At 57.9% G+C, this 15457-nt stretch overlaps 1 protein-coding gene across 3 annotated transcripts; it reads left to right on the forward strand.

Annotated features, from left to right (window-relative positions):
- The first annotated feature begins 2967 nt into the window (after window positions 1–2967).
- Window positions 2968–15457, forward strand: DUSP14 (dual specificity phosphatase 14). 3 transcript variants are annotated; one of them, XM_040650537.2, is made up of 3 exons: window positions 2968–3162; window positions 11910–12001; window positions 13414–15457. In XM_040650537.2, the coding sequence occupies exon 3, from the start codon at window positions 13532–13534 to the stop codon at window positions 14126–14128; it is 597 nt and encodes a 198-aa protein (XP_040506471.1). In that variant the 5' UTR covers window positions 2968–3162; window positions 11910–12001; window positions 13414–13531; the 3' UTR covers window positions 14129–15457. The 3 variants fall into 3 exon arrangements, with proteins under 3 accessions (XP_040506471.1, XP_046758728.1, XP_415902.2); XM_046902772.1 differs by lacking the exon at window positions 2968–3162 and adding an exon at window positions 3982–9527; XM_415902.8 differs by lacking the exon at window positions 2968–3162 and adding an exon at window positions 3982–4107.

Below are 15457 nucleotides of genomic sequence, written 5' to 3' on the forward strand. Positions count from 1 at the left end.
CACATTCGTGGTGTCCTGCAACGGCCACCACATGAGGTGTGCACGGGATGGATCTCTGGGGCCGTTATCTGCCTGCCACTAACAGCTTCTGCCTTACTGCAGGTCCGAGCACTGCAGTCACACAGCGGCGATGCGCTCAGCCCCTTGGTGACACAGGTCCAGGAGCTCAGGGCTGCACAGAGTGTGTCCCCCAGGCTGGCACAGCCCACAGCGCAGCACTGGGCTCCTGTGGTGCTGCTGGGCTGCAGCAGAGCGGGTGATGCTGATAGCAAAGTGACAAGAAGTGCAGCTTTAGTACCTGCTCAGGTTCCCATCAGGTGGGGCCCGTGAAACCTAAACCTTTTAGACACAAACATCACTGCTCTGAAGCAGGAGCACTTCAGTGACAGTTAAGGGAAAAACTGCAACTGCCCTCCTGGCTTCTTTGAAATAAAAACAGAAAAACCCACTTGCAGATGCCCCATAGCAATTTCCTCTGCTATTCCAACAAACGGGTTCAGCAACCTTCCAGAGAAAAACAGCACGGAGCTGCCAGCACAGAGGAAGCACGCACTCCCACCCCGCAGCACACATCCCCACCACAGCTCAGCACACCACTGCAGCACTGGGTACAGCAGGGCAGGAACCCCGCAAGCACTGGATGGAGGAAAGGGCACAATAAACACGGGTGTGGAGTCAGCCATCAGTGGTGGCACAGTGTTCTGCACTTATACCACTCGGGAGCTGTTAGGAAACACCTGCTCTGCCACAGGATTCCCACTGGCCCTGAGCACAGATCACCTTTTGCACCACAGAAAGCAATCTGGCATCCCTTGAGCTTTCTGTGCAATTGCTTATATCTCATTTCTTCCTTCCCCCCCCCGAGCAGGAAGTGCCCGCAGTGAGGCAGAGACCTGGCTCAGCTGTCCCAGAGGCAGTGCAGGCTGAGATGGGATGGGATGGAGCCACAGTGGGAGAGGCGCAAGGAGCAACAAGCAGCCTTGGAGGTGCTTGCCCCTCGCTTGCCCCCAGTCACAGCACACAACCCCGGGGCGCAGAGCATCGCCTGCCGGCTGGGCCACAGGCAGGCAGACTGCAGCTGCACAGCCCCACAGCTCAGCGGGCAGACACCTGGATGGAGCTCACCCCACCCTCTGCTGAGCAGACCCCAGTGCCCCCCGCACCTCCCTTCTTGCCAGCACACAGCCTGCACCACGGGCCCTGCAGTTCCCATTCTCTGCTTCCCCATCCAGCAAGCAACCCATCCATTCAACAAACAGCAGAGCTGCTTCCCATGACCCTATAGAGCCCACCAACACCCACAGGAGGGAAAACCGGCCCTGGGAGCAGGCAGGGATGCAGGGCAAGGTGTGAGTTTGGCCCCGCGCTGACTCAGCCCTGGCACACGGCCGGGCACCCACACCCGGGCCGCGGAAGCACTTCCCGCTCCACGCACCGACCCCATGAATCAGAGCTCCCCGTGCACTCAGATCCATCAGGCGCCCGGTGCCAGGGCAGCACCGCGGCCACCACGGGATGCAAGGACACGGCAGCAGAGATGTCCCCCTGCCAGGACACAGAGGACCCACCCCGTGGGTTGGATACATGACGCTCTCTGCTCCCTGTGTTGCTTGAAAGAGAGCAAAACCGCTGCTGTGCCCTGACATCCGCCTGCCTCCCCAGAGAGGCCTCTGGTGACCTATATTTGGCCGCTTAAATCATAAGCGGTGACCTCAATCTCAGGTCTTGTTTTCCCCCATTAACAAGCCACAGCCTGAATGCCTGCTCAGGGTTCCCTCTGCTCCACGCTGTCACCTCGCATCTAACGAGAGGCGGCCGACGGCTCCTCGGCCAGAATTACCCACAGGAGAGCACTCGCTGCCTCCCCACACGTCCCTGCAGGCACCGCTCATAAACCGGGGGGCACAGAGGGAAAAGCAGCCCCCCAGAACCACAGCACAGCCCCACACACCCCGAGGTGCCGCTCGGTGGGCACATTTGCTAGGAGGATGCTGTGCCATGTGCTTTAACGACCCCGCCATGGGGAGGCTGGTGTGGATAACACGGGAGGGCCCCACATCCCTGGGCTGCTCGCACCACGCGGGGTCCCTGCCGCCCTTCCCGGGAAGGGTAAACTCCCGTGTAACCATGGAAACTGGGGAGGATGGCTGGCAGCAGGGCTGGATTCCTGCTCGCATGGCGCTGGGGCTGCTGCGGAAACCTCAGCCGGCACGCGTGGCCACCGCTGATCACAGGGCACGGCAGGAAACCACCCCAGTGATTAAGCTAATAGCCCCAACGACCAGCTGATGAACCCAGGGCCGGACGCACCCTCTGGAACGCGCCCGGCACCGCACCGCGCTCACCCCGGCACGCCGGGCACGGTGACGCTGCGCCCAGCTGAGCTCAGGGCCCCTCCACACCACAGGGCGGCCCGGTCCCGCTCCACGAGTCACATCCCAACAGTTCTCATATCTCTCCCAAGAGAAGAGGGCAGGATATCTCCTTCCAACTCCCACACCTGCTTCCTTTGCTGTGCCCTTGGGTCAAAGGTGCCCTCTTTGCCTGTCCCGACCCACTCCAAAAGCACACCGAGCTGCGGCAGGCTGTGCTAAAACCTCCCAGCCATCACCCAGCCAGCACTGTGCAGGAACGCGCCTCGTGCTGCTGGAGGAGCGCTACAGGTGGCTGCCACCCCAACACCACCTCCGGCAGGTCCTGAACACCCAAAGTGCCCCCTGGAGGGCCGCACCACGGGGAAACCCCACACCCGCCTGCAGGCCCCAACTGAGCATCGGACCTGGGTCCGACACGGCCCACAGAGCTGCTCCTCACTGCACATCTGACGCAACACGGAGGCAAAGCAGAACCTCCAGCTCACGGAGCTGAAATCCTCACATTTTCATTTTTTGGCCTTTTGAGAGCTTTTTTTATTGTTTTTTTTCTTTTTTAATTTGCCTATTTTTGCTCCTCGCCCACCTCCGCGCTGACTGAGCTGAGCTCCTGGGCTGGGGAGGCAGCGTTAGAAGGGAGAGCACCGGTGGCACCGAGCAGAGAGGCTCTGGGAAAAGCAGCCTCTGGAGCAATAAACAGATTTGGTGCTGAGGGCCGCGAGGGACGGCTCCATCTGGGCTGCTGAGTCACAGAACCTACTGAAATGAGATAAAAGCCAGAGGGCTGGAGGTAAGGGAAGCTTCCTATTAGGGATTTTTGCTATTTTGGTCCAAACGCACGACAACGACAGCAGAAAGGGGCCGGGGCGGCGGCGCTTCGGAGGCTGCCACTCTGCTCTGGCAGCCGGGGAGTTAAAGCGCAGCCCGCCGCCTCCTCCTCCGCGTGCCAGGCCCCGCTGAGCTCCCAGCCGGCTCCCAGGCCTGCCGCCCTCAGCAACGCAACCCGCCGGGAGGGCAGCGCTCCCGGAGCATCCTCCTCCCGCAGGGCCGCCGTGCCGCGGCCGCGTCCCCGCACAGCCCCGCGAGGCCGGCCGTGTGTCCCCGCAGTGACGGCGTAACGCCCCGCAGGGGCTCCATCGTGCTCCCGGCACGTCCTGGGGGGGCCGCGCCACGTCCCCGCGGTCCCAGCCCCACCGGGACGGAGCCGTGCCCGCACACACCGCGTGTCCCCACGGGGACCCCGGGTACACCGCCGTCACACGCACAGAGCGGCCCCTGCGCATCCGTCTGCCACAGCTCTGTGCCCACAGAGACCCCGACACGTCCTCGCACACCGCCGTGCGCCCTCACGGACCGGCAGTCCCCGTCCGCACGCGGACCCCTCCGCGCCCGTTCCCTCTCTCGCTCCGTACCGTCCCCGCCCGCGTTCCCACCGCTCCGCCGTGCCCCCCCCATCCCCCCTCCGCCGCTCCCCCGGGCGGCGGTTCGGCCCCGAGGCGGCGCTGCGCCTTTAAGCGCGGGCCGGGCGCCAGCTGCCTCCGCCCGGGGGCAGCGCCGGGCGGGCCGGGCCCCGCCGTAGCCGGGCAACCGCACACGGCGGGCGGGCGGAGGGCGGCCCCGGCAGCGCCGCGATCAGGTGGCAGCGCCGAGCCCGAGCCCGGCCGCTGCCTGGCGGATAAAAGTGCCGCCCGCCGCGGGACGGCCGCCAGCCGAGCGGAGCCGACGAGGAGCCGCGGTAAGCTGCGGGGCGGGACGGGACCGCGGCGGGGGAGGGGAACCGGGCCTCGGCCGGGGGTGCCCCGCGGTGCGCACCGGGAGCCGGCCCCGCTGCGGGCTCCGGGGGCGGCGGTAACTCCGGGCTCTGCGCGCCGCTCGCGGGTCGCCCCGCTCCATCCGCCGCGCGCTCCCCCGTAAGGGTGGCGGTGCCGGCCCGGCCGCTCGCGCCCCGCACGGCCGCACGCCGCGGTGCCCCCAGGCCGGCCGTGCCGCCGCGGGGTTCGGAGAGCCCTTCGGGCGGTGCGCGGCCGTCCCCGCGGCCACCGCCTCCGCTGCGGGGGTCGGCACGGGAACGGCCCGGGGAGCGGGACGGGGCACAAAGCGCACGGCCGGACGGGAGAGCCGCGGCGGCTCGGCGCGCCCACAGCCAAGTTCGGGGCGGGCCGATTCCTCGGGGGGAGCCCGACGGCGGGGCCGGGCAGCGCATCCCGCCCGCCAGGCGCTGAGCCCCGGCACCCCGGGCGGGACGGGGCCGCGCCGTGCGTCGAATCGTTGCCGGGGCCGCCGCCGGCAGCAGCGCGACTCATGGCGGCCCGGCGTGCGGGGACGGCGGGAGGGCCGTAACCCGTTCGACGGGGCGGCAAACGAGCGTCGTGCCGCGCGGCTCTGCCTACTGCCGGGTACCCTCATGTCATGCTGTGAGTTCGGTTTATTCCTAACGCCGCGGGAACGGTGGCGGGATTAGCAACGGCAAAACATTGTTTTCCCTTATGATAGGCCACATCAGCCCGGGCGGGGAGCACATCGCTTCTCCCTCGGCCTCTCCATCCACCTCCAGGCATGCTGTTGCCCCCCAGTGCCTGGGTGCTGGCCTTTAGCACGGCTCCAGCTCACAGGCAGCAAAGGTACAACAGCCCCGGTTTGGGGAGCGCACCCCAGCAGCACTCTGGGCAGTACAGCCCTGTGAGCAGCAGCAGCACAGCAGGTTAGAAGCATTCGTGCTCAGCAGCAGCACGGTGCTGATTGTGCTTCCTGCCCCTGGGACATGCACGTCCCAGTCCTCTGGGAACAAGCGAAATCCCAGGGATTTCATTCCCACTCCAGGAGCTCCCAGCTCTGGCCCAGCTTCCACGTTGGTCTGGTCAACATGGGAAGGGGCACAGTTTAGCCAAACAGCTGAACCCGACTAAGTCTCAGAACTGGAGAGGCGAGCCGAGGCTGCTCTGGTGTTCAGAAATATATGGGGGGAAGGAGGAAATCCTCTACATGGGATATGGGAGAGAAGAACAAAACACAGAACTCTAACAAGAGAGGCTCTGTTGGAGCCTCTCTTTGAGAGGCACGCTGGCTTTCAGCCGGAAACATCACATCTGGGACCCAGGTAGAAGTGAGGAGCAAGGAAACACATCGGAGTGAGGCAGAGCTCTGTCAGTGCATCTCGCACACAGCCCTCCTGCTGCCCCACACCACAGGGATGCAGGCAGCCCTCCCTCCCGCCAGGCTGCTTTCCCACAGGAAGCAACATTCATGCCTCCAATTGGGTATGGGAGCTTCTCCCAACCCCCGTCTCTAGATATATGCACACTGAGTTTCAGCTCCAAAACAACACCTAGCCAGGGCTCTGGTGCTCCGAAATAGATTGGAGGTCTCTGGAGTGCAGCCCCTGCAACTGGGGGCCCTCCCTGCTGCTGGACTTGTCCCACCCAGCTCCTCTCTCCCTTTAAATAAGGCAGCAACAGCCCTCAGGCAGCTCGTGTCAAATTAAACCACCACAGCTGGCAGCTTCCTGCAGGACAGCTCACCGGTCAGGTGCCGGTGTCTCCAGTGGGGTGTTTGGATACAGCACAGCACTGATGGGACTTCACGTCCCCCCCGTAAAGATTGCACACCCCAAGACTGAGCATGGCTGTGTTTCCTTGGAGCCAGGAATCCCTATTCATGAGCAAAATTGGCATTCGCTGTGCCTTGTGCTGAGCAGCCGCCCATACCAATCAGAGCGCACGGAGACCAGGGGTGCTGGCTCTGTGCTGTTTGCATGGGAAGCATTCACTGCTGCATGTAAACTTGATTTCCAGCTAATTGATTACAGTTGGCCTCTGTTCCTGTTACCCTAAGCAACCCCATCAATGTGCTCAGAGCAACCTCATTCCTTCCAGCTGCTGCGGGCAGGAGGCCGGCAGGGCTAGGCAGCTGCTTGCCAGCCCCGCTCCACTGCTTTCCCTCCGGCTCAGCTTTCCACTGGTACAGCCATGTGCTGAACCTCCCCATGGCCCTGGCATGCCCACAGCCCCACTCACCCACCCTAGGGTGTTGCCCACCACGGGCACACTGACAGCACAATGCTCTGAGATCACTCAGGGAAGGAAGGAGGGCCGTACTTAGATGCACACTACTTGGAACAGCCTCTGAAAGAGGTCTGGGTGAGCATCGGCATGGAGGTGCCATGCAATTTCCAGCAATCACAGCAGCGAATTCACAGCTGCCTTCAATTTTATGGGTTTTGGTGCAGGCTGAGGCAGAGCACAGAGGTGCTGCCTAACAATGAGAGGCCAACAGCCTCTGGCAGCAGCAGCAGCCCTGGGTGCAAACCACGCAGCCCCAGTCCCCAGCAGCATCACATAACCATCAGAGCAGCTGTTTTTTTTGTGCAGCAGATGGGGAAGGGAAAGCACCTCTCTTATCAACTGGGCACATCCCTAGGAGAAAGGAGGCCCCATCGCACACTGCAGGAGGCACAGCTCTGCTCCATACAGGTGCCCAGGCAGCCAGGGTCTCTCACACACACAATATGGGAGCGGGGGAGCTTCTCTGAGCTCTGCCTGCAGCCCAGATGCCATCAGCTGGTGCCAAAATAAGCAGCATAGCTTTGGAACAGATGCTCTCCCTCCCCTTTTGCTTTGAGAGACGTGGAATTGAGAACAGCCCCCAGAGCTCAGCCAGCTCACAGCCCTGACGCTGCACACAGCCATAGGATCCAGCTCACGCCTCCTCAAGGCTTCATTCTGCTTTTTAGAGAGCATTTGATGCATCCAGCCTGAGTTTAAGCAAGACACAGGTGGCTGCACTATGAGCCTGAGCAGCAGACACATGGAGTGCTGGAGCATACCAGGAGCTCCACAATAAAAGGCACTGCTTTAAAAAACAAAAAGCAGTTTGCTTCTCATGGATAAAACCAGTTGCCGAGGGAAGCGCATCCCCAGAGCACAGCCCTGCATCACACAGAGGTTCATGAATACCCGCATGCTGCAGGTTGTGCAGCTCCAGTGCCCAGGAAGGGAGCAGAGCTGTGACACCAGCTGTCACCCTGCAGGCAGGGTCACAGAGGCCGGGGCACCCAGAGATCAGGCTCAGGTCATGGGAGCAGCCCGGATTCTCGCTGTGCGGAGGAGGCAGTGCCACACAGGGAGATAAAAGCTCTCTCTAACCAGATGTGCTGGATGCAGGGTCACTGAGCAGCGATAAGCCCAAGACCTCTCTCAGCCAAACCATGCACGTCCCCTGTGTGGCGGGGAGCCACGCCTGAACACAGCACTGACAGCAGTGCGTGCCTCTGAGTGCGGGGGCCGCGGTTGTGCTGGGTGCTGTGCGGGCAGCCAGGCCTGCTCACAGCTTCTGGGAGACAGATTGTTATCTCAAGTTCGCATCTGACAGCTTCCATCCCATGCTTGCCTAAGAAGGTAATGCAGACAGCCAGCAGGAATCGGAGCAGGGCTTGGCCACAGGTGCAAGGTACAGCTGAGGCATCCTCCGTCACACCCACATCACCCCATGTCCCTGATGTTTCCCAATCCAAAATCCAACTGTTCATTTCTCTGCTCACGAGGACACACCGATGGCTGACAGCAGCCAGTGGCAGCTCCAGGAACACATCCCCAGCAGGGCAGGGGCTGCAGTTCACATTCCACCTCCCAGCTTTGCTACGGTGGTGCCCACAGAGACAGGGATGCCCGCTGGCCTCGAGCCCACCTTGAGCTCCCTCAGACCCAGCATGAGCAAGCTGTGACCCTGAGAACAGCTGTACTTTGTGCTCTCCGCTGAAATTTCTTTTAAACACCGTTCTCCAAGACCATTTCCAAAGCAGTTTGCTGTTCGGCCTACCTGGGAAGGGCCCTGAGCAGACTCGTTTCAGCACCTGCAATACTGACTCTTTACTGCAGCGTTTGTCATCTCTAAAAATGAGTAACTTCACCTCTCCGGGGAAGGGGGAGAAGCAGCCTCAGTGCTGGTACCTCTTACACCCAGCCCACAGACCCGCTTCAAATCCCAGATGATGCTCTGGGAAAGAAAGTGGGGGCTTCTGCTGTTTCGCTGGGAGCGAGGCTCTCTCTGCACCTGCTCCTCCCCATGCCCTGAGCTCACTGGGCCCCTCTTGGTGCATTCCCACCATCCCCAGTGCCGCACAGCCTTCGGGCTGTGGTGGGGACGAGCAGAAGGCAGCACCAGAACAGGGCCACCCCTCAGTACCAGCCTGCAGGCCCAGGGCTCACAGTGCAGGGGGAGGAGAGCCAGGGAGGTGCTTTCACCTCTGCTAGGTACAGTACCACGGCACCGACGTATAACGCAATGCTTACTGCAACCCTGACTCATACCCCTTAGGAACGAGTCAGCACCTCTGCTCTCAAGCTAGAAGAGCTTTTAGAAAAGAAAATCCACTAAGTCCCCCTAAAAAGTCACAGAAAAAGCCACCCAGCAGCATCAGAATGAGAATCTCGAGGTTCAGAGCAGCCATCTCATCAGTGGAAGCCAACAAGCAGGGCCCTCCAGTATTCCAGAGACCGCAGCACATTTAACCGTGACATCTGCCTGTGTCTCCCTCAGTCTCCTGACCTCTCAGAGGTGTTTTCAGGCCTTTCTCAGAAGACCCAGGAACCAACAATGCTTTCCTGGTGGAATTTCAGTTTTCATTAATGGAAATCTGTGTCTCTGGGAACCAAAGCCAGAAGAGGAAACACCAACTACTGCACGACTCAGAGCAAGGGAGCTGTAAGCACCATCTCTGGTGGCCTTTCTGAGGGAGCACACTGCCCAGGACACGAACTATTACAGAGATGTTATCTTATTGCTTTTAAAACTCTACCTGGAGAGGAACTGCCACGCTGCCAGGAAACCCAGCCTGGAGGACACACTCAACCCCACAAAGACAGACACCCAGCAGCCACCCCACCTATCTCCTGCAGTAATGTACATGCCCCTTCTCCTAAGGGATCAGCACAGATAGACCACACAGCTTAGCAGCAGAAACACACACAGCACCCGACGCAAACTCACCAGACTCAGTAGAACACAGTCATGTAGCACGTTGGAGCCATCAGGAGAGAAATGCTGGTTACAGTGGGCAGAAGCAAAGTCCCTGCTGCAGTGAATGCTGGGAAGGACCACCTGGTCACTATAAGCCCACCTCCCCCAAGGACAGCTGGTGCACACCTGGAGGCATTAGAGGTAGGATTACCTCCACGCTGTAATTAGTGAGTCCTTTCCCCCACCCCTCGTTAGGCACATTAGGAGAGAAACACCAGCTTCCACCTGGGTCAGGAGAGGGACTGCACCAGTCCCCAGTACTGTGTTAGCAGGAACCCCCACTGAGCTCAGTACATGGCATGGGAGCACCCCAACAATGGGGACGTGTGGGGCAATGCCACCTCTGTGATGTGTGTGCGCCTGTGTCCTGAAGCTTGGTTGCACAGGCTGACCACTCACGTGCAGCCAGGATGGAGACACTGACTTCAGCCTTTTGCAACAAACCCTGACCCTGCCAGCACCTGGAGCCTCCCCCTGCAAGAATGAGTAGCTGCTGGCTCCGTGGGGCTCACTGCTCACTCCACTCCATCCTCAGTTGTGTGGGGGTTTTTTGGTATGCAGCAGGAGTTGGGAAGAGCCATTTTAGCCTCTTCCTCTCTCTCTCTGCCCCAGCATAATAATGGGAACCATTGCATTAAGGGTAACAGCGTTGGGTTACAGAGGGGACGAAGCAGAGTAAATTGGGCATATTAAGAACGGCAAATAGAGTTTCATAGGAGTGAAATCAGAAGCTGGCTGGGGCTAGGCAGGAGTGTTAGGAAGGTGCAGCTGTGAGGGCAGGTAACGACTCACACCTGCTGCTAGCTCTGGTCATCACCCAGGGCTGCCACAACCACCACGGGCATGGAGCTGGCACACAGCGGGGGTAGCATGCTGTACCCAGAGCTATCCCAGCTATGGCTGATGTTGGGGAAGGTGCTGTTCCCTGCATCTTCCTGCCTTCCCTAGCCCTCTGCTCTCTGCTGTGCATCACCCTCAGTTGTGTTGAGTTTCCTCAGAGCATGGCAGCAGCCTCGGCAGTTGCTTATGTAATGAAATCCTCTCTGAAACATTAACTGTCTCTGGTCGAGAGCTGCTCTGCTTCACACAGAGGCAGTGCTGCCAGGTATCAGCCATTTGGAGCTTTGTTGCTGCTCTCTTCCTGGCCGTGCAGTGTCCCCTTAGCACAAAGCTGCTCATCTGTCCGTCCTTGGCTGCTGTTGCGGGTGAGCTGCACAGTGCACAGGCAGCTCGCTGCCAGCCCAGAGCTGTGGAGTTTGCAGAGCAAGCCCAGCTTGTTGCATGCAAATGGCTGGATAAGTCACTGCCTGCAAGCAGGAACCACTTTATGGAAAGCAGCACAGCCCTTCCCAAAGCACCCCAAGATCCCGCAGCACACTTGCAGGGCTGGGTCTGCACGGGGCTGCTGCTGGCTGTCATGCTGCCAAAACCAAGCCTAGCTCTCGCTGCTGGGAAAATCCAGCTTGTCCCTATTCATGTTGCATACCAAAGGGTTCCCATTTCCTCTCTGCTGCCTTTTGGCACTGAAGATTTTTTGGTGGTCCTGTGTGGAGCCAGGAGTTGGACTCATTAATCCCTATGGGTCCCATCTATCTCAGGATTTCTATGAAGATCTCACGTCCAGCAACTGCCCTCCTGTTTGCCTAGTCCAAAACCCAAAGGGACCTGAACCTCAACCCTCCTGCAGGTTGCCACTCAAGCCACCATGAGGACTTGGGGGATGTTTCTGTTCAGATGTCTCTCTAAAGCAAGGAACTCGGAACCTGATGGCCAGGAGGAGACAGATCCCTGCCCCACTGCAGCCCCTGGAGCTGCCCGGGTCCCAGTGCTGAGCTTCCTCATCCCAGGCAGCAGCAGGTCAGCAGGGCAGGTGACATCAAGGAAACAGAGATCAGCCAATTTTGCTGGCTGACTCCCTGCGATGAAAGCTGAGCTGAGGCCGAGCAAACAAAGGCCCTGGATTCAGCATTTATTAGACAAAACAGGCCAGATCCTCCTGCACAGCCCTCGCTGGAGCAGCCCTGCCCAGCCCTGCGGCTGCAGCGTGTTTGCAGGTCACCTCCCCGCTAATGCTCCCCGGCCCTCCTGGAGGATGGCGTGGAGTTACAATCCTGTTTGGATTTGTGTGCTGCCAGAGCTGCATCCCGCCCTGCCCGCCGGCCCTGCAGCGGGCATGCTGACTGCCAGGCTCCAGCACCGCTCTCATTGCTCTTGGCCCATTTCACCTCGCTCCATTTTGCTCCTTCCACTCGGAGGACACGTGTTATCTCTGGTCTAGATGGAGAATTAAAAGGGGATGCAGTCCCAGTCCTGTGCTTCCCAAGAGCAGGATGCTGTGGCTCTCAGCACCAGCTTGCCTTTCTACAGCCTCTGTGTCCATGCAGAGAAGCTGTAATCCTCCTTTCCAGTCCTTGGAAAACTACCTAATTTGGTGGCTAAACATCTTCAGAGTGAGATGCTGCCTGGTGCCCTGTCTTTGTCCCACCTGCTTCCTAACAAACCCATGCTCTCTTCTCTTCCCAGCTCAGCGTTGGACGCGCTCTGAGATACCCCAGCTCCAGCAGCCAACTGCCTCCAGGTGCCAGGCGGTGCTTGGGAGCAGCTCCTTCTTGAGTGTAAGTACCCAAATCCTTTGTGTTGCCAGTAGTAAATGTTTGAATAGGGATTTTCCCTGCTCTAAGAATCCAATTCCTTTGAAATGCTATGATGTTCCCTGCTGCTCCAGCCGGGTGCCTGTGGTGGGAAGCTGCTCACAGCTGCAGCAAAAATCTTCTTGTTGGAGCACGAAGTTCTGCAGCACCGGCACTTTGGGCCCACAGTTTCAGGAGCTGCTCAAGTAGCTGCCAGCAGGGAACAAGCCACAGAGGAGACTGTGTTATGCTCATTAAGTTACCATACTGCAAACCCATGCCAAAAATCTGCTGGCAGCACTACGAGCTGCTGCTGAGACCTGCCGGTGCTTCCCAGAGCCCAGGATGCTGACAGACCACTGCGTGGCAGCGTCGGGCCTGGGGACACTGCAGGCACTGTCTCAGTCCTTCGAGGGGGCCCAGGTGGCCTCTGCCCCCATCTCGGCCTCTCCCACACTAGGTTCCAGCTGGAGGCCACATAGGTAGAAATGACTTGCAAGGTATTAACACTTTGTGGCTCATCCCCTCGCTTGCAGCTTCTCCACTGGCTTTGGAGAAGTCCTAAAGGAATAGGGGAGATAAAAACAGATCTTTTATTTTCCACGCTGACCTTTGAAATAGCAGGAGTGCCCAGATCGTGTCCTTCCTGGGGCCCACAGCGGAGGTGGCCGGGGATAAATGGCTCACACAGGCAAACCCACGCCTCTGCGGAGCGTGTCTTTCTCCAAAACATTAGTCAGTTATTAAAGCAGCAGGAAAAGAGCCTCCCTTGTCCCTACCTCTGCTTCAATTTTACTCTCTGTTTGACATAACCAGGTCACTCTTTCCACACTTCCCCAGCCTCACTGGGAACCGATTACTGATCGAGATGGACATGACTCACTGCCTTTTTTAATGAGCAACTTTCCTGTGTTTATGTGCTTTGGCAGAGACTTTCTTTTATACCTAAAAAAGGAGAAGGGTGGCACTGGGGAGAGGGCAGGGTACATTACTGGCACCTATATTCAGCCTGAGTGAGATGTTTCTCACCCTCCCCTTGGATTCCAGCCAGTTGTGAAGTTGCTGCTTTTGAACATGAAAAAGGCGTAACTAATCTTCCATGCGCTAATCTGGATGAAACACTGTCCGGGCCCACAGGTAGGCTGCCTAAGCCCTTGACAGCTAATTGGAGCTAATTAGGCTGGAAGATTTTTGTGTTAATATCTGTTCAGGCTGTGCCTGGGGGCCCCATGGTAATGAGCATCGTACAAACCCAGGGCAACCTTACCCCATGGAGGTTTGCCAGTAGGAGATTGTCCAGGCCGCAGCAGGGTGAGTTGGGTTTTCCTTCTCTCTTGCACAGACTTGGGCTCAGCGGACAGGTGCCCCACTCATGTGGTGTTGCTTGTGTTTTGCAGTGACTAAGCGGAGGAAGCTCTTGCTATCCTTGCACTACCAGGCCAGACAATCCTTCCCTTGGCTGCAGATCCCACTGGATCCCTTCCCATAATGGAGGTGTGAGTGCCAAGATCCTCCATGACCTCCAGAAGCCACAACTCCTTACCGAGAACTCTGATGGCTCCACGAATGCTTTCTGAAGGTGCCCTCGGGGGCATCGCCCAAATCACCCCCTCGCTGTACCTGAGCCGGGGCAGCGTCGCCTCCAACCGGCACCTGCTCCTGTCCCGAGGGATCACCTGCATAATCAATGCAACCATCGAGATCCCCAACTTCAATTGGCCCCAGTTTGAATACGTCAAAGTGCCTTTGGCTGACATGCCCAACGCCCCCATCTCCCTGTACTTCGACAGTGTTGCCGACAAGATCAACAGTGTGGCGCGGAAGCACGGGGCCACCTTAGTCCACTGCGCAGCCGGCGTGAGCAGGTCGGCCACCCTGTGCATCGCCTACCTGATGAAGTACCATAAGGTGTCCCTCTTCGAGGCATACAACTGGGTCAAATCGAGGCGCCCTGTTATACGCCCCAACGTGGGCTTCTGGAGGCAACTGATAGACTACGAGAGGAAGCTGTTTGGGAAGACAACGGTTAAAATGGTACAGACACCATATGGCATCATCCCAGACGTTTATGAGAGAGAGAGGAGACCCCTGATGCCTTACTGGGGAATTTAATGTGACTGCAGACGGGAAGCACAACAGAAGGGACATGCCGTTCCAAGTCAACCAGACTGGAGACATTCCCTTCTCTTTCTACAGCCAACTTTGGTTCTTTACCATACAGCAGAACCTCAACTAATTCTCACCTCACTAACCCGCAAGGCCAATGGTTCCCTTCGAAGCATTTATCTCTACAGGGATTCCCTCATCCCATTTTTCTCTGATTTAGCAGAATGAAATCTCCTTACAAGTTTATTCCTTTCATACAGCCTCCCTCTCTTTTTAGTCAGTTTATTAGTATCCTATGAGGAAAGGCCTACGAGGCGTTTGGCAGAGTTAATGAACAAAGTGCGCTTTGTGATGCGGTAGCCTGGATATTTCTTTAATAGCTTGTTTGCTTCCTTGCAGAATCCTGTAGTGGTTTGGGAGCGGCACTAGCACCAGACAGGGAAGTCCGGCTCTAACGGCGCGGCTTCCAGGGGCAGGGAGGAGGCAGTGCAGGGTTGTGTTGCTAGTGCTGGTGTTTTCTTTAACATCTGTAGTGACTCTCAGTATATAGTGTTTGAGATCTTTAGTCAGCTCTTAATCTGTATTAGAAGTCAAAAAGAATGAAGTCAGTCCATGTCAGGCACAAGTAAAATAAAATTTGAATGATTGGAATCAAGTAAATACAAAGTCCTTCTTCACTCATTCCAAGCCAGGGCAATAGTCCTGGAATACATTGACACTTCTGAAAAGTACTGGTGGTGTTCTTTAGGTGAAAAGTAAACACAGTTCGTGGACATGTGGCTCAAGGCAGCAGCGGGAGGTGAACCCTTCCCTTCCCCCACCACACAGCCAAGGGGATGTTTAGGAAATGCTGTGTGCGTGGCCACCTTCCTAAAGGGCTGAGTTGCATTTCCTCATGTTCAGACAACCAGCGAACTGGAAGTAGGTACACCCACTTGAGTACTTTGCTCTAGATACAGTCGTGATCTGCCTTAGCCCATTTCTAAAACACTTCATTATGTCCTCAAGGTTATGTTGCATTCTAGAATTGTTCTGCACAAAAAGGCGATCTGTTTGACCTCCCAGACGGGGATGGCAGTACGGAGAAGGCTTTGCCTTGTTCTGTTCATGATGAGAAAGATTCCAACTGGAGATGTGGGAGAAACCTTTCTGTGGCACAGCTGCTGCCTCCTGGGCACCACTGTCCCCCCTGCGGATGGAGCAAGACCCTCCTGTCCTCTGCTGCATCCCCGACGGATGAGTATGCAGATTGCTGGATGCTGAGATAGCTATCTGATTTAAATGAGATTCTATACTTGTAAAAAAAAAAATCAATAAAGATTAAACTAGAACGTG

This window comes from Gallus gallus, chromosome 19 (assembly GCF_016699485.2).
Source record: "Gallus gallus isolate bGalGal1 chromosome 19, bGalGal1.mat.broiler.GRCg7b, whole genome shotgun sequence".
In the NCBI taxonomy this organism is placed as follows: Eukaryota; Metazoa; Chordata; class Aves; order Galliformes; family Phasianidae; genus Gallus; species Gallus gallus.

Bases quoted from the DNA above. Each gene is read 5' to 3' on its own strand.
- DUSP14 (XM_040650537.2), top strand. From the start codon at position 13,532: ATGACCTCCAGAAGCCACAACTCCTTACCGAGAACTCTGATGGCTCCA.